This window comes from Phyllostomus hastatus, unplaced genomic scaffold (assembly GCF_019186645.2).
Source record: "Phyllostomus hastatus isolate PE091 unplaced genomic scaffold, TTU_PhHast_1.1 phas_contig_148, whole genome shotgun sequence".
In the NCBI taxonomy this organism is placed as follows: Eukaryota; Metazoa; Chordata; class Mammalia; order Chiroptera; family Phyllostomidae; genus Phyllostomus; species Phyllostomus hastatus.
The window spans coordinates 22,044,570-22,068,429 of record NW_025333607.1 but is presented as its reverse complement, the minus strand read 5'-3'; the positions used below and the strand labels follow the sequence as shown (position 1 = coordinate 22,068,429).

Sequence of the window (23,860 nt, the reverse complement as noted above, 5' to 3'; positions counted from 1 at the left end):
ACATCTGTGCCCGTGCACGTGCATGAATAGATGCCTACAGAAGCAGGGGTGGGGTAATGCACACTCAGGTAGGAAGCCAGCTGCTGGGCAGTGGCTCAAGAGAACGCACCGGCTAGTGGGGTTAAAACAGCCGCTCCCCGCCGCCTGGCTGGCCGGGCACTGCATTCCCGGCTGCCCGGGGCCGTGGGGGTCAGAAGGACGAGGCACAGGGCGGGAGGCCCGTGGAAAGACACGGGAAAAGGGTGACCCACGAGGAAAAGAACAGAAAAAGACGGAGTCGAACAGGGAGTGCTAGGAGGGCAAGCTTTGCGAGAGGAAGAGATGAAAGACCGAAGCCGACATACACACTAATTTTTTTAAATAAATCAAACTCAGAGAAAGCAAAGACTGGGTGAAAGACCAGCAAACAGAATTCGCAAACAGGTGTAATACAAATGACCCAAGTCTCCAGAAAAAAGTGCATTTTGGGGGAACCAAGGGCACCCCACTGAGGTCCAGGAGACACAGTGTCCGGGCTCAGTTCTTGGAGAGAAGACGGCGTGTGCGTGGTGTGGGGACAGGCGTGTGCGTGGCTCGAATAATGTGAGAATCCCAGGTCCTGCGGGGCCCGCACCACAGGTTCACGCCTTGTTTTCGTGTGGGTGCTCGCCCAGTGAGTGCATTTCCGTATAATAGAAATGGGGGAAGACCCCCCACATTTTTTTTAAAACCCAAAAAAGTGCACTGTGATCTGTGGGCCCTGGGATTACAGAAGTGTAAGGTTTCTACATTTTCTCTGTGTCACATGTTTACTGCCACGAATAGCGAATTCACAGTTTTCAACGTTTAATGCGCCAGAAGGGGACTGTGCCGTTGGAGTACTTTAGGCGAGTCAGCTCGACAAGTTTGGGTGAAAGGAAATGGCCTCAATTGGGGAGACAGAGTGGGAGGAGCCAGCAAAATGCACGGACGCGGTAAGACAGGAAGGAATTAAGAACTGGACTGGAGAGATCACTGAAGAGGAAATTAAGAATATGCAAACGGAAATGGCAGACAGAAGTCCTAGCTTCGTTCACTCATGTCAAAGATGAAGCGAAATCAGTCTCTACTAGATTCAGATAAAAACCTTCCTAACTGAACTGCTAGGGTTGTCATGAAATACTGCAGACCGCTGGGTGGTCACAGAAATCCGGAGTGACAGTCCAGTCGTTACGTGCCATTCCCCCAAGAAGACGTCCAGTCCCTGCGGTCCCACAGCCTGATCACGCACAGCCCATGTGTCTCCCGGGGAGCGTTCGCCCGCAGCCCCTGCTGCCCACTCGGCCGACGCACAGGGGGGCAGCCGCTTCCCTCCCGGCTCTGGTGCAAAACCTTCCGCCCGACCTCGGCCCCTTCTCCCCCGCCCTGCCCGGCCGGGAGAGAGGGCAGAGAGGGAGCGGAGAAAAGGCAGCGGGGAGAGTAGGCGAGAGAACTGAGGCTGGGAAAGGAGGGGCGGAGGGCCTTCAGATCCAGTGCAGTGACTCTCTCTCCGCTTCGTGGAGTGGGCCAGTGACTCATGTGTTGCTCTAGGTTAAACCACCCTCATCGTTGGCAGGGTCTGAGGGGCCATTTCCGCTTCTCCCTTTATTTCCCAGCCCCTCTCCCTGGCCAGACGTGGGTGACAGAGACCAGAAGGAGAACCACTTCAAGTGCCTGCCGCACGCCACCGGGCTGCACTATTTGGGTGAGCAGCATCCCCGAGGGCGACTTCTAGCCGAAGACAGTCCGTCCGGGTGGGTGGGGAAAAGCTACCCAGGAGCCCGGTGCCCTCGCACGCCTCTCAGGCTTGGTGCCGATTCCCTAGTTCCTCCAGCGAGAAGTCAGGCGCTTCTTCTGTCGCCAAGTCTGCCTCACCCTGCACCCCTGCACCCCTCCTCTGGAGGTGCTTCTGGTTTCCGGGGGGAGACACTTCTCACTTGCATTTGGGGCCCCGGCTTTAACTTACCTGGGCTCACCGTTTGGAGGCTCGTGATGACAAGGCCAGGGCAGAGGTCACGGCCGCTGTCTCAGTGAAGCGGTGAGTCGTCCAGCATTTGAGACGTTCCCTCCCAGCCACCCATCCCCGCCCCTCCTGCAAGAACCGCCCGTTTCTGTGGTTGGGGTGAGCTCGCCCCACCGCACACGGTGCAGGTGCCAAGCGGCACGTGAGTGGCCTAAACCCACTACGCGGTGCTGGGCATCCGGGGCTTCCCTCGATTGGTGAAACTTCTCCGCCCCATCACAGAAGCACAGAGTTCTAACACCAGATCTTTTCAAAAAAATAAAGGAGTGTGCTTCTTACGCAGAGCCCGGACTGCTTCGTTACTGTTTGCATGGTTCTCTGGCCCCACGGTGCGGAATGAGCTTTCACTCATTACAGCGAGCTTTCCTTTAATAACCCAGCCCTCACGGCCTTTCCGGTGGGCCTGGTTGGACCGGGCGGCGTGGGTGCTGATTGTATCAGGATGGTCTTTGGGCTCTACTCCCTCTCTGAGCTCCACTGCCAGCCACGTTCCTACTTCCTTAATCAATTTATTGATTAGGAAATCAATAAGACATTTTCAATAGCAGTAACATTTAAGTGGCAGCATTTATTTTTTAACTAAATGCAACCTAATATTTCTCTCTTACTTTGCATGTAACATGTATAAATGTGTTTCCAGCATCTATGTTGTTTAGATTTAATGTGTCACAGGAGTAGGACACTTGGTAAGACTACACCCAGGTGTGGCAGTAGAATTTGGGAATAATTATCACAAAATATCCAAATAGTCTCAAAGCTTTCCCCCTGAAGGAATATATGTTTTACAAATGGTTATGTTTAAACTTCTCTCTAATCTCTCAAATAATTCCTTAACCTGTTTTTTTAAAAAATATGGTTTTGTGATCTAACTTGAATCGATTTATTTGCAATGTTAAAATGTACAGAGATTGGGATCTGTTGTGTGATTTACTGTACAGGTAAAGAAAAGCTATCCTTCATGCACAATAACATACTTACAGATAATAATATGTCCAGGTGGTTATCTAACATTATCTCTTAGAAGGAGACACAGTAAGGACAACGGAACATTCTAGTCATGGAAGTTGGTCCTCACAGAGTAATTTCATTAGATAGTAACAAACATTCTATCAACAATAATCATAAACTTTGCAACAAAGAATAAAATAAGTAAAATGCAAATAGTAATTCTTACCAGAAGTAGTGAGATCAGTTTTATTTCCTGAAAAAAAAAGGAAAACAGACACCTCTTAGAAAGTTTCACGTTTCACCCATGCGTATACAAACATGAGTCATGTACATGTCATTCCTGTTGGTTAACGTTCACCAAGTGACACTTTCCAGTGCCTTTCACCCCACGAAACTACCTTCCTTCTCTCAGTGCTAGGTTCACACAGCCTAAACGTGTCAGAACTACGCTATCGGTTTTCGAATTCTCGGGTAAAATGGGAAAAAGAATAGGACAAAGGAGAGCTACTGGGATTCCGTTCGAGCCTGCAAAGGACTTTGGAAAGTTTTCCCAGACGCATCACGGGTTTTTTAGGTAATGGTTGTTTATTGAGCTACTGCTGTGTGCTAGACAGGATGCCGCATTGCAGCCATGGAACGTGACCAGGACAGAGCAGTTCCCTGCCCCAGATAAGCTCGGGTTGGTGTGACATGCAGACTAAAAAACTAAAAAACGCCGTGGAGGAGCTGAGACAGCAGGCCAGTGACAAGCAGGCTGACTTTCCCTGGGCGACGGAGGCCGCAGGAACGTGGAGGAAAAATCTGACAGTGGATTGATTCGGTGGCGGAGAAAGGCGGACGGTTACGTGGCTCTGCCAGCAAATCCACAGGCCACGGTGCTCCGTGGCTCTGATTTATTGCCACCAAAATATGTGCGGAGCATTCTCTGAAAAGGAATTAGAGGCCGTCGTGTGTTTATTAGGGAAACGAGAAAGAGGATGCTGGGACCGTCAGGACGCTCTCTCTTTTTTGACGATGGAACTGTGAATGGCAAAGGGGCCAGCAGTGTCTCCGGCCAGCGGGCTGTTCCCTGGCCCGCGGGGGTCAGGGCCTCGGAGACACGCACCTCACTCTGACCGGTCCCCCAGCAATGCCTTTCTTCCTAAAGGAAGTACAAGGACACACGCCACACGGTGCTATTTTAATCTCAGTTTTGAAAAGGAGACCAAAACGGACTAGGCAATTTCTAAAGATTTCTCTTTTTCTAAAGACTGATCAAACGACGGTGTATTATTACACCCTTGGCTAGTATTTTCTCTCTTAAGCATCGCAGCAACCCCGAGAAGCTGAGAGAAGCAGGGTGTCCGGCCACGTTCGCAAGGCTGGCATGGGCTCGCCCAGGCTCGACCTTGAGCCTGTCGGGCTCTGCAGGCCACGCCCCGAACCCTCTGCCTCCCGCCTTCCTCCTCCTCACAGCCCGCGCTCTCCAGCAGAGCTAGCCCCGGTTTTAGGTTCCATGGAGATTCGTGTTTGTTAAAAAAACCTCGCAAGCTAAGTAAAAGCCATCTTAGACGGAACTGGACTACAGCGTGAGTGACTTAGAGCGTGAGGACAAACTGCACCTCCCCACAGGTATTCAGGTCAAATCCCACACAGATGGCACAGACAGCCAGGGGAAATCCAGAGGGTGTTGGTTTAAGTTAGTGCAGAATCCTGTTTTGACAGGCAAGTTGAGCTGCGGTGATGTCCAGCTCACAGGCCTCTGGTTTAGCCGGCAGGAGGCTTTGGAGCTTGGGACCCGACTGAGCTCTCTCTCCCTCTGTCTCTGTCTGCCTGGTCTTCACTGCCACCCCCTCACCCACGCCTGTGGCACCTCCGTGCTTCTGTCTGTGTCTGTGTTACTGGTCTCGTCACGACTCCATGTCCAGCACTCCTCCGAGTCCCTTCACCTTTAACGCAACAAAGTGCAGCACCCGGGGAAGTCACCGTGACGGGGAGCGATGAGTCCCTGTTACTTCCCTTTCTCGTGTGCTCACACTCACGTCCCACACAGGCTACCCAGGTGGAATGGGCACGTTTTGCACTGGTCCGTCTCGGACCCCGAATCTGAATTTCCGCACGGAGCGACTGTCAGGCTGTACTACAGCACTGCAGCTCATCTTACGTGTTATTTCAGTTTCTTTACAGAATAAACCACACCCGAACAGCCTTTTGTCTCTTGGAAAGAAGACCCCACCCCTTCAGTATCACCATTTGGACTCGGAGTAAAACTTAAATGGCGTGTCCTTCCTCACAGTCGAAGACTGTTCATCAGCAGACGTCCGAGTCCCCGGAACACTTGGAGTCGACCTCATACATCGCACGAGAATTGCTAGGCACTCCAAAATCATGGAAGCACTCTACAGTAATTTCTTTTACATGCAAGCCACCCCCAGCGTGAAGGCAGGATCCCTAAGAAAATATTCAGGGGCCAGAGCAACAGATCTTGGAGCAACAGTTTCATCCCATGAGCCGTATCCATTCGACTGCACAATCTCTTAATTTCAGTTATTTTTTAAATATAGAAAAATTGACCGCAAATCTCAAATCAGAAACATGAGTAGGTGTATTGTAGTAAAGACAAGGTATCCCTATTTCTAAAAGCTCGAACTGCATTTTTAAACTCTCTCTTACATTCTATAGTCACACCAAACAAGCCTAATAAAAATGGAGCACAGGAATATACTTAGTCCTTTTATATATTATCCTTTGACTCTACTCTTTTGAGAAACACGTATGTCTATATAATTTTTCAATGTTAGTATCTGGGTTTTCATTTAGACAAAAGTGTTTCTACAAATTTTCCAGTAGGTGGCGCCAGAGCACCAAAAATCTGCCCGCCGCCGTTAGGCAGAGCTCCTACAACTCCAGAGAATCAACCAGTGGAATTGACCTTGGACAGTAAACGGGTTAAGACTCAGAGAACAGAGCCCTCGATCTTCGAAGCTGCATTATTCTAAGTCCCGTATCGGTCCTGAATTTGCCTCTCCCAATACGTTCCTTTACAACTCAGAATGTTTCCGTGACCCCACTTCCAAGTTCCCTTGAAGCCACACCCCCGAGTCCCCATCAGAGGTTTCAGCAACAGCTAGGAGCCAGTTGAGTGAGAATGGCGTTTGGGAAGATGCCCCTGGGCTGTAAGTACCACCTTCCCGCCCTCCTCTCCCCACACCGCCCCCCGCCCCGCCCCAAGGAGCGGAGTGCCCTTTCCACAGGGATTTACACTGGTCTGCTTGACGACTCCCACAAAAGCACGAGGTCGGAAGGGCGAAATGAAACAGACGGAACACGCGCTCACTCTCGGCATCTCTTACAACAAACGGGAAGAGCAAATGGAGACAAAAACGAAGGGCCAGCTGAACCGCCGGGTCGGCCCGGTTTTCCTCGCTGAGGGAGGCTCCGTAGCAATGCACACAGAAGTACACGGCCCCGCCTCTCCTCACCCCGCCGGGACCCCGGCCGGCGGCCCACGGACGGTGCGCCCAGGCAGGCGCACCCAGCGAGCGAGCATTCGTGGAGCGAGCCCCGTGCGAGCGGCAAGTTCTCGCCCGTCTGGGTCTCAGAGGGCCGGGGGACCGTCTTCCCTCCCCTCCCTCCTCCAGCTCCCCGGGAAATCCATGAGCACCGCGCCCTGGAGCCACCCCTTATCTCGTGGCAGACGCAGGGTGCAAGCCCGCGGCTCACCCGGGATTCTGCACTTAATGGAGGAGTGGGCGGTGATCTTTTCTCTTTTACGGGGAATGGCTCGGGGGCTGAGGAGCTCGGTGCTTTGCACGGTCGACTCGCCGAGGGGGAGGAGTTCAATGTGAGGCAGTGTGTGCCTGCTAATACGTTTCTCACTCTTTTTTCACGTGAGCACATCAGCTGCATTGCTACTACTCCTGGAGCCCGATGGGTGAGCCATTGCCGCTTTCCTGCGGAAGATCACGTCAGGCCTTTCTCCACGCAGGGAACACAGGGGTTAACACACATGGCTATGTAGCTGCTTTGAAAGACTCCGCGAACTTACATGCACTCCAGTGGGGCTGCGATCTCCGAGCCCACCCCTCGCCACAGAATCCCAGCCTGCCTTCCTGGGGTCTTCACTCCTAGACGCTAAGGGGCTCCCGAGAAGCCCCAGACCAAAGCCTCAGACGAGGCAGAGGCCCAGAGAACCGGAAGGGGAGCGGGAGAAGTGGAGAGCACGCAGGGGCAGGAGAAACCCCGAGACCACCAGCAGCCCACGTTCTCCGAAACGAGGCCGGTGCGTCCACGAACAAGGAGTTGGGAAAAGCAGCGTTTCAAGGCTGAGAGAAGAAGCCCAGAGGTCCTACCGGAAATCTTGGGGGAATAAGGAAGAAAAAGAAGGAGGAACGGCACAGCAGCGAATACCACTTGAAGGCGACGACACATCCTCCGATGCTCGGGTTTGCTTCTGGGGAGCGGGAGCCCCGGCGGGAGCCGCCGGGGACAAAGGACGGGCTTTTCGTCACGGACTTCATCGCGCTGTTAAAGCGTTCGGCGCGCATTTGGGTAAAAACGCAAGTCAGAAAGGCGTCGGTGCTGGAAACGGAGGACACAAGGGGCAAAGGTCCAGGGGTTCTGGGGCAAAATAGAATCAGGGGGGTTGTTATTTTTAAGTACAGTAATGACATCTAGCAGCTGCCCAAGGAGTTTCCCCATGTGCCACAGCCTGCTGTTCACGTGTGAGCGCAGACATGTACATGCATGTGAGTCCAGACGTGTATGCACACCTCTGCACCTAGGCCTGTGTTTATATGTATTTTTATATTGGGCTTAAAATGCTGTGTCGCCCCGTGCAGCCACGCTGGTTAGCTACACAAGCAACAGAAGCATTACTAAAGACTAGACGGCCCTTTCTGCAAGACTGATCACTTTTTTGCCTCATTGTCCATCTTCAAACAGGCATCTCTAAGTGGGGGGGAGCCATGAGAGGGTCACAGAACAAGCGGCAAAGACACCCCCTCAGGCAGACTCTGTGAAAACATTTCCCGGGAGAGGGGGATTCTCCTAAGGAGTCTTTTTGTTTCTCATGAAAATGTCTCTTTTCATTTATCTAAACCCTGGGGTAAAGACCTAACTTAGCAAACGTACACTGGGCAGCAAAAACGTTTTAGTTCTATCCATCCCTTAGCAAATGCATGTCGCTGTAGCTCTCTGCTTCCTCCGGGGTGTGGAGCCAGCTCATCGCCGGGAAGCACAGGCCCCCGGGAGAAAGGTCCCCTTAGCGCCCCCGGTGCCGTGCGTGACGCTGGCTGCTCATAACCTGCTGCCGCGTGGGGGGCACCACGCTGAGTGATTCTCCGCACGACTCCCTCTCTCTGATCATTACAGGGGCCCTGCGAAGCAGACGGCGTTGTCCTCTTGTACAGACGAAGGCTCGAGAGTAAACAAATCCAAACAAAACTAGGGAGCTCACGGCAAAAAGGTCTCGGTTTCAGAGACACTGATCTGTCCCGGCAAAGCCCCAGGGGACACTGAGCCATCAGAGAGCTGGCAATGAGTGACAGGTCATGTAACAGCCATCAAAGTGGCTGTCGGAGGAAGTCACACATTAACATTCATCTTTTAAAAGTGTAAACTGCTGAACAATGACTATAAACCGGCTAGAGTCTTGTTGCTTAAGAGGGGGCAGGGGTGGGGGAGGTGTAACGTGAACAGGCCCCAGACCACCATGGCATGAACTTGGCCTTCAGAACTCGTCCCCAAACCCTCAAGGAGGGAGAAATTGGACGTGCTTGAAAACGGTCTACTCCTGTGCAAACAGGAAAAAGCTTGTAGCTTGTCGGAGAGGCGGCGTGAGGAAGTGAGTGGGCGAAGTGGAGTCCCGGGTGGGGAAGAGGCGGCCGGAGGGACAGGGAGGGGGCGCCTTTCGGTGGTCCTGCAGCCGGTTACTTAGTGCAGCATCCACAGAGACTTCTCCCGACGACCCGGGAGGGACGTCTGGATGACGTCCTGAGTGTGTGTGTGTGTGTGTGTGTGTGTGTGTGAACTGAGTGCAAGGCAATGAGAACTAAACAGACAGTAAACGCTGGGTTGTGGGGAGTCCACCGACCCGACAAGAGTCCCATCAAACATCCCCAAGGCTGGAATAAGGCTGGTGGAGACCCTGCCGACTTCTGCTCACTTCCCCTCGACGACGACGACGACGCCGTCTCTGCGCACAAACACTTGTTTGCTCTCAGCGCTGTTCCGGGAACCCAGGCCCAGCGGGAGAGGTGCAGCGTGACTCAGAAGGCTGTGACCTGGGCCGGTTCCCACCAGCCTGCTGGGTGCACAGCTCCGAGCTCCTGCACGGCCTCGAGGCCTGTGGTTTCTCCTCCACGCCGCGCTTCTGCGTTTCTGCTTCTGGGTCTTTATAGCAAAGGAAGAGGCGTGGCCCCTGCGGTTAGGCTCAGAAGTGCTTCCAAGTGGTGCAACAGGTTGCCATGGCACCAGCTGAACCAGCCCTACTGGGGGCTGTGGGGGGCAGCCCCAGTTTCTCCAGGTTAGGTCGACGCCGTCTGTAGTAGGCTGTTCTGTGTGGCGTGGGCCCAGCTCCCACTCGGAGATGCACAGGACCCACGCCCACGGATAGGTTCTCCCGTGGGGAATCAGGTCTGCAACGTATCTAGGCTGCTGTGAGTCTTGCTTTTTGCTAAAACTCCCTCACCCTGAATTGAGGGCATTTACTGCAAAGCAACTTCCTAAAAACCATGCTAAACCTTCCAAGGATGAGTGTAACCAGTTCAACTACTTTTGCCTTTTCATTGGCAAATACCCCTCTTCTGTGATGTGATTAGCAGCACTGGCTCCTTTGTTTTCTGTAAAAGTAACCACCTAAAGCGAGCCTGTGCACAGTAAATGAGGACCTTCCTGTCATGTGCCCAGTAAGACAGTACAAGCTCACTGGAGCGAGGGCTGAGGTTTTTGCTCCCCTTGAGAGAAAAGCTATGCTGTCCTTTTCCTCCACCGGACTTGGTAATCCGTGTGAATTTGTCTCATTTTCATCCATAATGATGTGGACCCCCTGAGCCGGGGTCCGCATCAGCCGCTGAACAGCCACCCCCCCCAAAATGCATGTCAAAGATAAGGTTGAGGAGGATTAGCTTTGTTCCAGAAACTGTTCCTTTCGAAAAGCCTTGGCCGAAGCGATTTTCAGGAGGGAAAAAAAGTGGAAGCCAGTCTTATCCTCAGTAGCACAGCCAGCAGCCCTCTCCTGGGCTGGCACGGACATGGGATGGATAAATTACATAACGAACCTTGGAGAAAATAGATGACAAAGGACAAGGCGGAGTGAGCGTGCTCACTTTGAAGTTGGGTCCTCATTTCTTCGGCCTCGAGACTGTAAGATGGCCAAGCAGCCATGGTGAAGACACCTCCTGTTTGCGAGGAGCTCCTTTATCATCCCATCTGCGTACCGTGCTGCTGCCGCCGCCGCCACACACCACATCCGACCCTGCGCAAGCCAGCGTCCTGGGCTTGGGGAGCCGAGTGACTTCCTCAGTGTCACGCTGGCAGGGTCACAGAGACAGTGTCTCCACAGGCATGGAGGGTCATTTTGCCCTGGGACCTGGCACGCTGCAGCCCTGGGTGGTGACGATTTTCCGTGCTGAGCCTGTCTACACATTGCCTTATGTGTTCACTAAAAATAATTGTCTCAGCCCTGGCTGGCGTAGCTCAGTGGGTTGAGCAAGGGCTGTGAACCAAAGTGTCGCAGGTTCGATTCCCAGTCAGGGCACATGCCTGGGTTGCAGGCCATAGCCCCCAGCAACTGCACATGGATGTTTCTCTCTCTCTCTCTCTTTCTCCCTCCCTTCCCTCTCTAAAAATAAATAAATAAAATCTTTAAAAAATTAAAAAAATAAAAAAGAACTCCCTTTAAAAAAATAATTGTCTCGTGGTGGAGACAATATCAGACACCCATAAGTCAGAAGTCCTGGAAAAGGTTAGGAGGTAACGTTTTACTTAACGGCTTTGGTAGAATTCATATGGCGTCAGTTTTTCATGTCTTTTTGTGTCAGAATAGTTTTTCTCTATCCTGAGTTAAAAAAAATGCACACATACATGCTTTGTTTAGAATCCTCATATCTCTATGGGACAAGTAGTATTATTACTCTTCATTTTATAAATGAGGAAATGAAGACAATGACAGTTTAAATAAATTGCTCGGATACAGAATAGGTCAGTATTGGGTTGGCCAAAAACTCTGTTCTGTTTTTTTGGCAAAATAAAAGACACGTTTTTCATTTTCGCCAATAACTGCGCTGATTTGGATAATTTGTTGGCTTTCTCCTGCGTGAAATAACATGGACTGTTCTCAGTTAGTGTCTTGATTTGATGGCTCTCAACTTCAACGGGTCCACCCGACCTCTGAGCACCATCCAGCGAGAAATTCCCGCCACGGAACTTCGAGAACCACTTCTGACACATTTGATCAGCCACAGTGCCTTCTCCACGCCCGGCACAAATCTTGTTTTGTGTTTCAGTTGTGTTTTTACCTTTCTTGTAATAATAAAGCATAATATGTTGAAAATCTTGCTTGTTTTCTTTCATCTTCAGTGTTAAAATGGCTACTGCACAAAAGTTCACCAATGTTGATAAGCTTTTTTTAAATGCACACTGACACGACAGCGGTCACAACATCGTCTAACACAATTGTGTCAGATGAAGCTAAAGACAACTAAGCACCAGTGGAGCCTTTGTGTGGAAAAAAGCAAAGGAACTTTTTGGGCAACCCAGGACAAGAGCAACGACGCAATCCCAGGTCTACCAGATGCCCAAGCCCCTGCATTTCCCACCAATCCCACAGCGCCACCTTCTGGGAGTGAGGATTCACGTCACATCGTTCTCGCAAGCTCAAGTCCCCGGTCCTCGAACACTCGGCATCTGGGGCCTGTGCGTCTTTCCCGGTATGCGCCTCGCCGCGGGCGTCTAAGCTCGGATCCTGGCCCCTCCCACCTCCGCTCCCTCCGGGTCTGAAACGGCAGCCTCCACGTCTGGGCCGCGTGCGCGCCGGACTCGGCCGGCAGCCCTCCCGAACGTGCCGTGCGTCTTTTCCACCGAGGTTTTCATTGGAGGCTTCGACGTCTTTGCTGCTGTTACGGAGAGCCCTCCACAGTCCGCTGGGGCCTGCCTTTCCGATAGCATGAGCAGCGCGCTTGGAGGGAATCGCTCATTTCACATTTGGCCCCGACGCCTCTGCCGTGACACCCAGTAAGGTTTCTGAGTGTGTCCCCGCTCCCTTTTTCCCTTTGCCATTCTCCTCTCTCCCTCCTCTTATTAATGGCCCTGGATGACAGCCATCCTCCAGGCTCTGTTCAAATGCCAGCGGCGTGACCCTGTTCCTGCAGTCCCCAGGCTGTCGGGGCACTCAGGCAGGCAGAATGACAGCCAGGGCCGCTGCCGACAGGGCCACAGCAGGCGAGTCGGCTTATCTCTTCAGTAATAATCAGTTCCCTTTTTACATGGGAGGGGGGGTGACCAGGTAAGATCCCAGCCTTTGGAAGCAGCACGCAGGGCTCTGAACCGCTACCCTGCCACTGCAGCTGTGTGTCCTTGGAGAAGTGCCTTACCCTCTCTGATCATCAGTTCCTTTCCAGTGAATCCAGACTGTCTACTCAGGGCGCGGTTGTGGACAGTAAATAGCACAGTGCTTGTGGAGCACTTCGCAAGTGAGCGCTGAGAACCGCCTGTCCGGGAACCCGGTGGGTGGCAGTAAACGTGTCACCACCAAGGTGACATTTACCTTGTGAACTCTGCTTCTGAAAGGCACTGGTGGTCCAGAGACCCTCATACCCTACCGCGTAGGTGGTGGGTGGGAGATAAAGGAGTCTCTGGTGCCTGGGTCCTAGTGTCTGTCCCTGTGGTCACATGGCAACAAAACTCAGAGCAATGTTCTCTTGAAACTCCCCATCAGACGCGGCGTGTGCAAACTCTCATTTCCTGAGATGGCATTGCACTTCCTGTTGACACGCTCACCGCGTCCACACTTTCACATGCGTCTATATTCACGTCGTTTGCAAGGAACAGCAAGGTGCAAAGCCATCGCCCCAAGGGGCTGGCTCAGCCGACCAGGCCCTCGAGCAGGTTGCCTGACCCCTGCATGTCTTTGGGGTGGGGACAGGCCAGTCCTCCTGCTGTTCCTGCGGGGTGACCTGAGGGTGGGCTGCAGCGACCCCTGCAGAGTGTTTCCCAGGCTGCAGAGCCCCAAATTGTTCACTCTTAACCCTTAACCCTTCACTGTTAACCCTTCTGCCTCGCCTGCCTGCGGCCCCTGGTGGCCGCAACTTCACACCCAGCTCGGGGATCTGGTGAGAATTTAAACTATCTCTCGACGTCCTCGGGGCCGAGTCATCTGTTCATGCCGTCGGCACACAGAATCTCATTTCGTGTTTAATTACGAGTCCGACGAGGGTCCCCAGGCCCCTCCGCCCCACGAATGCAGGACTCTTGTGTAGTTCCCACGTCGCCCAGTGTGTGCCGGGCCAGCGGGAGAGGAAGCGAGTGCCCTGCCCAGATTCCGGGGTTCAGGCGGCCCCTCCGCTCGAACAGGCCGCCACATTTGAATGCTGGAGTTTGTCATGTTCCTGCCACCCTTCCTCTCGTCCCTGGGGGTCTCTGAAGAAACCTTACCAAGGGCAAGGCTTAGGGTGACAGTCGAGACACCAGCCCTCAAAAACACCTGACTTCTCAGAGACCTGTTGTCTGTGAGTCTGTCTCTGTGCCAATAGTGTTGGCTGCCGCCTCCGGGGGTCCGAGCCCCAGGCCCCCTCGCAGACGAGGCCCGTGTCACGCGGTCTGGAGGGCCAGCCTCCGGCCCACCATCTGGAAACCTGCGCAGAAGCCCCTCACCGACCGACCCACGGAGACCTACCACCTGCTTCAGAAATCACTCAGCCCTGGCTGGCATAGCTCAGTGGATTGAGCGTGGGCTGTGAACCAAAGCGTCCCAGGTTCGATTCCCAGTCAGGCCACATGCCTGGGTTGCAGGCCACGGCCCCCAGCAACCGCACATTGATGTTTCTCTCTCTCTCTCTTTCTCCCTCCCTTCCCTCTCTAAAAATAAATAAAAAATAAAATCTTAAAAAAAAAAAAGAAATCACTCATTGCCGGCCCACTATGTGAACCATTCCTTGGACTCACTGTCAACCTTCAGGGGCAGTTTCAGGGTGCTGCAGCCGCCGCCGCCTGTGTTTGGGGAACAGGCCTTGATTTTGGTTTGGGATGGGAGTACTATTCTCACGCGGGCACAGCTCTGCTGGAGCAGGGCCTCTCCCATTCTGCAGTCACCCTCTGAATGGAGCCAGCAGTGACCACGGAAACGGCACACCCCGTGCGGCCGCAGGGATGCAGCCGCTGGCCCGAGAACTAAAGGTCAAAGCTAAGGACAGGGCGACCCGATTTCCTGCGGTGGCGGCGACGGAACCTCTCCGCAGGAGAGGGGCCCGGGTCTCCTCATGGTCGACCCGTTCACGTGTGTTCGCAACGGGCACCTGAGTCACAGACACGGGAGGACATTTCTCGTCCGCGAAGGACGTGCTGGCTGCTTTCGTGGCCGGGACGCAGAGCCGCAGTGGGACGTGACCAGCAGAAAGACGGCAGTGGGTGGGGAGTCTCTCTAAGGCCACCTGTGACCCCGAGTACCTGGGGAGGGGACTGTACCCGGGACGTTCACAGAGGGGAGGTCAAGGCCAGGTAGAGAGGGGGCGGCACTGGGCTCCCCGCAGCGCCGAGTGGAAAAGATATAATTATTGGCCTCCGGTCTCCGAGCGGCGGCGTCACCATGAAAATAAAGGACGGCCTGTCTGTGGCCGCATGGTACATGTCTGGGTCCTAAAACAACCACGAGCTGGTTTGAGTAATAAAACTCCTCTGAAAATTACTGATGATTCGCATCTGTGTTCCAGAAAGGGCGTCTGAGCTCGATGGGCACTTGGGACGCGCCCAGCTTTGAAGACATTCGACGTACGAAACGCTGACCAGTCCCCCTCGAGCGTCCTGACCGGGAGGCACAAGGGGAGACGGAAAACCTGTCGCAGGTCCGAGGGGACCAAGGACACACGACGACTGAGTCCGACACGGGAGCTCGGGGCAGACCCTGCCGCGGAGAGCGACGCCGGAGGACAAGCCGGCGACGCCCCGACGGTCCCGTCCTGGTGGGGACGGACGCAAGTGGTGCCATCAGCGTCTGCTGCAGGGGACGCCGAGAGGCGGGGGACAGAGAGGGTCCTGATGACTTCTCTGTCCTCGGTTGGCCTGAAATCATTCCAGATTAAAGGCTATTTTTTAAATGCGTATTTACAGTTCAGGGAGGATGAAGGAACTTTCCTTTCACTTTCAGTTCCCCAAGAGACCGTGTCCCTGCCCTCCCCTGGCGCGGGGCTGAGAACGGACTCTCGTCTTTCTGCCCCGCCAGCGAGGCCGGGGCGGTGGGACCACGCCCCTGCGGCGGAAAGTACCCGGACGAGGTCTTGGCAGGCTTTTGAGACCAAGTCGCTGCTCTTTCCTCACCCACTAAATAGCTTTAAACCCCCTTGACTCGGGAGACAGCCTGTCCGATGCTACAGAGACACCGTCCGTGCCCTCGGGGAATCGCACAGCCCGGCTGTGGTGGCCATGGGTGCACGGTGCCATCGGCGGGTCTGTGGGCCTGGGGACCAGGTGACGGATGCACAGTTGCCATCTGGACGCTGCGGAAGTCATCGTCCCGATTGGGCAGAGACGGCTTCCAACACTCTCCTTCCCGAGGGGAGCTGAGCTACAGGGGAGGCAGGCCCAGGGCTGTGGACGCAGAGAAGGCGAGCCCCCCCACCCCCACTATGGGAAACTATAGAAGAGTTCCTGAAAAAAGGAACATCTTGGTGCCCACAAGGACACCCAGAGTCAGGCAGGCAGACGAGCCTTGCAGAGACGGGGGACAGGGCGGCCAGAGCTGAGAACCCAGGGGACGCTGCTCCTCGCGGCTGGGAAGCAAGTGCCAGGTCGGCAGGGGTAGAGGGTTTCTGGCTCGGGCGACTGCGTGGAAGCTGATGGGATGCGAGCGAGAGCACCAGGCCGGCTCAGGGAGGAGAGGATGAGCCCAGCGTTGGTGATGCTGGGGGAAGCTGGCTGTCAGACCCCAGGGGGTGCTGGGGGGAGGCGCCCAGGGTGCAGCCGGACAAGGAGATGCAGGGCTGGGGAAGAGACGTAGGTGCTGCCAACTCCGAGAAGACCAGCTGAGCAATGGGGTGAGTGACGCCTCCCCACCCCACCCCCAGAAAGACCCAACAGGGACATGGGAGGGGCAGGCAGAGAGACTGGAGCCAGAACCAGGACTGCGATCAGCACGACCACCCAGAGAAGGTCGTTTCCTGTGTCGCGAAAACTCGGGCAGGAGAGGCCCCCGAAGAGGAGGAAGTCGTCAGCAAGGACAAGTGTTTCCCAGGCGTGAAGCAGAGGAGGGAGGCGCCGGGTTTGGTCCGTGGGGCTGAGCTGTTCAGAAACTGGGAGCAGCTCGGGGAGTGTTTACGCAGGAAGTCTCAGGGGCTGCTGGGAGAAGAAGCCAGCAGGCAGGAGGCTGTGAAGTGAGGGCCAAGTGAGGACATGCAGATTCTGAGGTTGCAAACACAGTTTCAAGTCTGTGGAGGAGAAGAAAGAGCTGGGGAAGCTACGAGAGGCACTTGGCAGGGAGAGGAGATGTTCATTTGTTTAACTGCGCTGTCATTAAAATTGCTTCCCTCAAAAATGTGCTTTGACGATAATACTTACAAATTCTTCGGAATCTATGAAAAGAAAGCTCTAGATTTAAAAAACCGTATTTTCTGGAGGGTATTGTATACTAAATTCATTAGAAATTTTTTCAAGTTTTTTTTAAGCTTTTTTTCTCTTTGAATTACTGGATGTGCCCAAAGCTATCTTGGGTTCCTTCTTCTGTGTTTTGGTATTTCTTTTTCTTACCAATAGTTTATCCCCCAAATGATCAGGTTTCGTATTTAGAAAGTTGAATATAATTTTTATATATAATGGGGCCATATAACTGTTGTATAATAAATTATTATGAAAATGTTGCCGTGGTGAGTTTGGCTTCCAGCATCTTTCCTTAATAACGCTAAGAAAACTCGACAATAGAAACACCGGTAGTCAGTATTTAAGGTTCAGTCCGTCCTGTGGGCCCTTCCCACTGGAGGCCAGGGCCCGCGCCACTGGTGACCTAATTTGCATGTGCTGAATGCAGCCCAAAGGTGTCCTGTCTTTATCACTGCCCAAACTCCTAAGATCCGTAAACAAGTGGATTCAAATCAGAAGCTAATAATACCTTGAGGCTTCCTTTAGCATAAGAATGAGCGCTTGTTTCACAGTTCTGAATCAAGACACAACAGGAAAGAAATGCAAGAGGAACGTGGTGTTTCTTTCCTGAGGTCCTCGGAGAGATGCCAGTGGGATGTCTGATTTAAACCCATTCCCTTAGCCGGTGCAATTTTGAGGAGGAAAAGTGGCGAAGAGGAAGGTATCGTTCGGAAATATCGATTCTATTATCCACTGGAATTCATAGCTCAGATGCTAGGCTACTGTTAGTTGAGTTAAAGGGCAACCTGATCGGTAAAAATTTCCCAACTACGTCTCTTTGTACAAGAAACAGGGTTTTCATGTGCTCGGGGGAGAGAAGGGTTGGGAAGCGGATTAGACCCAGTCCCTGCCTCTAACAGCTCAGCAAGTCCAGGCTTGACCGGACCCTGGGTGTCCAGACCCACAGCCTGTAGCAGCGGATGCTCAGCAAAGGTTCAAAGGTGGTAGGGAAATCACATGGAAACTTGAAAACGAAGCAAAGTATTTTAAAAGGAATATTTAACTTGTAAATCCAATTGTATAATTTCTTTGAAGGCGCACAATTTCTAATTCATAATTTAAGAAAACGTCTTGATCAAGCCATTCAACGATCTTTCCAGTCCTTGCATCAATAAAGGCTTTAGGTAGACGTTCTAAGCCATCAGATGATTTCTTAGCCAATCCGAAGAGTTGGCATCTTTTCTAAGCACACGATCGCTTCTAGTTAGTGTAGAAACGAGTGTGGGACCTTCTGTCCAGAAACACACACGCACCCCCACACACAATCTTCATCTGTGAAACAGAGCAACTCCCTAACTGTTGGCTAATTGTTGCATTAAAGGGTGAAGGTCGTGAAGGTTTTCTCAACAATCTAGTTTTATGGGTCCACCGCGGAGGAGGCAGCGGCGGCGGGCGGGGTCCAGGAAGTGCCCGCGAGGAGCCTGAGCGCCGGAAAAGGGAAGTGCTGGGGTGCAGGTGGGCGGGTGCGCCCCCAAGAGCTGACTGACAGCCGACCGGCCGGCGGCCACCGTGAGCGTGACCAGACACAGCCTCTCGGGGGGACTCGGGGCCGGCAAGAACAGTGTGATACATCAGTCACTTCTAAAATCTACCCCGATTTGAATTCCAAAAACAAGTTTGATCGGTTTCTGTGGTTCCTCTGCAGCCATTTAGCTACCTCCTTGTCATTTCTGCCCGATGTGTTTGTTGTGGGCACAGAAGTCGCTCCTTCGGAACAAGTGCCATTAGAGGCTGAATCACATAAAATGGTGACTTTTGTATCAGTGCCACCTGTCCCAGCCTTGAGGTCACACGTCACCTCCCGTGCACGCGGAAACACCTTCTAGCTCAGTGCCCCGCGGCCCTCAGCTGGTCTTCTGCTTGCAGCACAGGCTTTGCTCAAACCTCTCATGTCCCTGAAACATGTGTCTGCTCTCCAAAGGACGCCAACTCTTCCACGGAGAGAAATGCATCCCCGGCTCCGAAAGGCAGAAGGCTCTTCCGGCGCCTCCTGGAGTCCGAAACCTCTGTGACCCCCCTGTCTACCTCCCCCTCCAGCCCCTTCCCCCTCTGGGTCTCCTCTGCTTCTGCCTCTTGCTCTCATGCAGCCTCCTCGCCTCATCTGAAGGGTTTCTGGATTCCCCCTGAGCACATTTCAGCGGCTGTACTACTACTCTCTTCCCCTTTTAAACTTCCTGACACGGGACCCCCAAAGCCTTATCGCCCACTCCCACTGCGACCTTGATCACTAGTCTTTCCTCCCGGCCATGCAGTGAGAACTGCTACCCTTATTTGGCGTTTCCTTGCCAAATGCAAGGGCCGCCTTGTAAGTCCCCAGACCCCGTACTTCCTTTTTCTAGGTCTTGTTTGCTCCTGGCCAAGCTAGAGCCCTCTGCAGAAGTGCAAGTTCGCTCCTCAGCTGCCCCAATGCCTCCTGCTCCTCCTGCGTGTTATTTCCTCCCGCCCTCCTCCGCTTCATGAGGTGTTGGTGGTCTTTCACACCCTAGGTCAGATGAGGCCATTTTCTATTGCCACCTCACTCAGTGTGTGTGTGTGCACGCGTGTGTGTACATAAAGTGAATCCCACTGGGTTTCACCTTTGACCTGAACACCCGGATGCTCTTCCCACAGATTCCCGTGGGGCGGACTTGCCGCCCGTGATCTTGGTCCAACGTCTCTCCCGGAACGCCACCCCGACCCTCTGTCAACCGCCTCCCACAGTTCCGACAGCACGTGGGGACTCCGCCTTCCGCATCAGGGTCAGCCACCCGCCCGAGCCCCGTGCGGTCCTCTGGCATCCCCTCACTCACTCCGCGACCTCCCGGGATGCCGGCCCCTCGCGCTCCCCTGCCTGCTTTCATTACAGCGTTCCCTCACTCCGTGGACTGCCCCCGTGTCTGCGATACCGCGGCTACGCATCCGAGTCTCAGGAGTTGAATTCTAGCAATGATCCGAGTATTTCTCTGGATGGCCCAGCTTTCATCGATATGTTTTTTCCTGCATCTCTGCGGCGTGCTGTGGATTGCAGGTTTCTTACATGGGCACGCGCCTCGCTCCACAAACAGAGAAGACATGTTTCCAGGGCAGGGGCCCCGACTTTTTCTTTGCTGGGCTCTCCCCGGCGCAGAGCTCACCCGCTGGCAGTGAGTGAGGGTTCAATGGCAGCTAGGGTGTGCGGACAAATGCCGGATGAATGAGCGAGTGAATATGAGTGGTGGGTGTCCCTACCCTTTGCTGTCCATCAACAATGCCACCGCGGCCAAACCTCGGCTTTCCACACTCACTCGGCCACAGAAGCTGGCATCTTACAGCACCACGTCCTAGGAGACGGACCTATTCCCATCGGAGGCTGGCTGCCTGCTTTCCTTTGACCTTCGTACGCTGGGAAACCTCTCAGATAAAATGACCTCACATGGATTCAATCACGTGAAGTGACGGCCAGCTACAGCGACTGCCAGACACCACCAACACTCAGAAGCTGTCTGTAATCCCGTTCATCCTTGTCTAACTTGACGAGAGAGGCCGGAAAGCTAGAATCTTTTCTCGTTCTCAGAGCCTCCCTCCCACTCCCTACAGCCATGAGTGGGTCCCAGGACATATTTCCGGCCAACGAGTATAGACAAAGTCTATGTGGAAGGTTTGCAGCCCAAATGAAAAAGGTCACAAGGAAAAGAAATCTCCTGCCACTTAGCCCTTCCTTTTCTTCTTGCCGGGTTACAGATGAAAGGAGTGGGCACAGAGCAGCCACTAAGAGACGTGAGGCAGCAAGTGTGACCACAGCCAGAGCCCAGGACAGGAGGGAGGGGGAGACTCCTGGAGGGGGTCGTGCTGCTGGCACCATCCTTGTGCGTCCGAGTTCCTCCAGGGCTCCGGTGCGCAGCTGCCCTGGATTCGAACCGCTAGGAATCACATTCTACTCTGTCTGCCCCCCGAGCACGGAGCTGGCTGGCACAGGGACCTCACGGGGGGATTCCTGAAGCTGGTAATCATCTGTATTCAAGCAAGAGTGTCTGTGACTTACAAAGACAAATGAAGATGAACCTGCCATTTAAAACAGAATATCCATGCTCGAAGCACCCGTGGGCCACCTTAGAGCTCGTGGCATGAGTACTTTGCTCGTGGACTGTTTCTGCCCTTGACCTCGGCGCCTGGTGTGACCCAGGCTGTGCTGTGCTCTGCTCACCACCACCTCTGCTCCGACCCTCCACACTCGGAGAGCCGCTCAGTTGATGGGTGAACAGGCCCTTGGGTTCCACAAATGCTTCCGTCATTTCCATGTCTCGGTAAGACAGGCCAGTCTCACAAACAGTTTCCAAAACAAATGGCCCCGACAAGGTCTGTTAAACCCAGAGGGTTTGTTTTGGGGGCCAGTGGGACCACCAGAAGGATGGTCCCTTGCCCCTGTCCTCCCCTTCCTACACAGGCAGAGACACGCACTATTCCAGACACACACGTGCTCGTGTGCGCCGCACTGCCCACAGCCCACGTCACACCTTCAGATGGGGCACTCCGTGAGCGGCCCTCTGCAGGCAGGGACACGCCCACGCCAGTAGAAACTGTGCACACGGGTGAGCCTCCTTCCGGGCGAGACCCACACGCCTTCAGAGTCTCACTTTATCCTCCGGGCGCCGATCAGATTTATCTGCCAGCCCTTCAGCGCGTGGCCAGTTGTGCCCCTCGGTCTGTGCCAGGGTCCCTGTCGCCAGGCACTGCCCGGAGCGTGCGGGAGGGTTCTGCTCTGTTTAGCGGTGGGGGCTGAGGAAGCCAGAGGGAGGTGGGCTGGGTCCCGAGCTGATCTGTCTTCGGGGACACCTGTGAGCCGGGGGAGACCAGGAGGGGATACTGCTCTAGCTACTGCACTCCCTCCAGGCCGGACCCCGGCTCGGGCCGCCGCGGGGTCTGTCCTCACGGCAGGTGGTCCCTCCCGTCTGTGTCTGGGCCGCCCTGGGCCGCGGCGTGGGCTGCAGCCCGCTCCCACTCCTCGCACGCCTGGCTAGACCCCTGTGGCCCATTTTGGTGTCAAAACACGCTCATCCAAACTACAGTGAGTGGCGAACTGCAGGCCCTCAGGAAACATCATTCAGATGACGCATCCCGCTGCTCTCGGAGGCTGCTCTCGGAGGCTGCGGGAAACGCATCGCCCTGGTACGGGCTCCGGCCCCACGCAGCCTCGTGAGACCCTCTCCAAACCGGGAGACCCGGACTCCTCGTGGAAGGCCCCGGGACAGCCACCTCGAGGGGATCGAGGGAGCGGTTCCCCTTCTCGTCTTGTCGTGACCCACGACTGCTGGGCCTCGCCGCGTCCAAAGGAAAGCGCTGACCAAGCGTTCGCTCAGCGTCGGCAGCTGTGAGCGACACCGGGGCAGGTGGGAACGCGTCCTGGACCCCGGCGCGGCAGCCCTTGGGGCCACGCGGCCTCACTGGGGAGCTCTGCGCCCCTCCCCCAACAGCCTGTCCCAGAGCCGGGACGCACACACGAGCCCATGGTACACCTCGGGCCCACGACGGCGGCAGCAGCCGCCGGCGTCTCTGCGTGGCCAGTTTCCAAACGTCCAGGGGTGTTCCCTGACCACGAAAGCCTGCTCCGCTCGACTTGGTCAGCAAGGAGCTGGACTGTGAGGAATTGTCGGCTGACAAGGCTGAAAAGGGGAGTTGTCTTCTACGGGGCCGCCGTCTACACCGGCCCCGCGGGGCAGGGTGGGGCGGCTGTAGGGAAGGGCGGGGAGACCACACCCCAGCGGACTCTGTTTCCGGATGGATGCTGGGTGGGGGGGGCGCTGGGCTCTGCTCCACACACTGCATCTGTGCCCCCCTCGCGTCCGCCCGGCCGTCCCCTGGGCTCCCCGCGCCTCCCGGCCACCGCGGCGGGCACGCACACTGCCGTTTCGGACGAGTGTTTTCCCATCCCCGACGACTTCCCCCTCAGAAGCAGGAAGGCCATTGTTCCCTTTTTCTCACAGCTGGCCGCAGAGGCCGTGTGACGGGAACAGGACGGAGGCCCGCGCCCCCAGCGCCGTTGTCCTCGGCCCGACGTCTTATAGAAAACCCTGGGGCTCGCGGGGACCCACGAAGACGCACCCTACAGGACAGTCCCCCCGTCCCGTCGGGGCGGGTGCACTGTTGCTGCTGCACACGCCGTGCTGAGACGACCGGCAGGCGCGGCGGGGAGTGAGGGGTAGCTCCGAGAATTCTCGCTGCTGTTGTCACTAAGAAAAATCCTTCCCTCTGTTTTCTGCCGTCCCGTTGGGAAATGGGCCCTGCGACCTTACGCATAACGACATAGTAACAAAGGAGCACGGGCAGAGCCACGGTAAGAGCTGCCAGCAGCGGCTCGTCCTCTCGGCACGCCAGGCATCTGCCCTGCGGCACCTGACAGGCAGACGCTCCAGTGCTCGCGGGGTACAGAGCAGGCCGTGCAGGCACAGAGAGGCCGAGCAACATCCCCAAAGACACACAGGAGGGGCCGGGGCTGGGACTCGAATCCGGGAAGTTTCCTGATGAAAGGCAACCGTCTCAACCGGTCACAGAAGTACCTGGTAGTTCATACTACCTATCGAGGTCGCGGAGACAGTTCTGGATTCAGAGGGAGGCCACAGGTGGCTAATGCCCAGGTGAGGTCTTATCTGTTCCAGGGTGTCCAACCTTTCGGCACCCCTGGGCCACACTGGAGGAAGAAGGGCTGTCTTGGGCCGCACCTTCAACACACCAACACTAACAAAAACCGATGAGCAGTATAAAGGTTTTAAGCAAACTTTACATTTTTGTGTCGGGCCGCATTCAGGGCCACTCCGGGCCGGGTGCGTCTTTCGGAACGCGGGTGGGCCACCCCGTGTGTCAGACTAGCTGCTGACCCGAGTCCCCTCCCCTGTTCCCCGAAGTCCGCCGGTCCCCCGGTCATTCAGGCTCGGGGTGCCGCCACACGCCCACCCCTGCCCTTCCATGCTTCACGGGAAGGGGAGGCCTATTTCATGAGATGAAGGGAATTTGCCCCGAAAGGGCTCCTCAGAACTCTGCTGTTCAGAGACAGAGAAGAAGCTCCAGGCCGTTATTATTTAGCTGCAGCAAGGCGCAGAGGGAGCGGGTGTGCTC

General features: G+C 54.9%; 1 protein-coding gene across 7 annotated transcripts in view; it reads right to left on the bottom strand.

Moving 5' to 3' along the window:
• The window catches only part of PTPRC (protein tyrosine phosphatase receptor type C), an 86,168-nt gene that overhangs the window by 43,233 nt on the left and 19,075 nt on the right, over positions 1 to 23,860 (bottom strand). For all 7 annotated transcript variants that reach the window (XM_045860087.1, XM_045860103.1, XM_045860110.1 and 4 more), the window contains one exon: positions 3,195 to 3,221. In XM_045860087.1, coding sequence (XP_045716043.1) covers positions 3,195 to 3,221 — 27 coding nt within the window. The remainder of the gene's footprint in view (positions 1 to 3,194; positions 3,222 to 23,860) is intronic.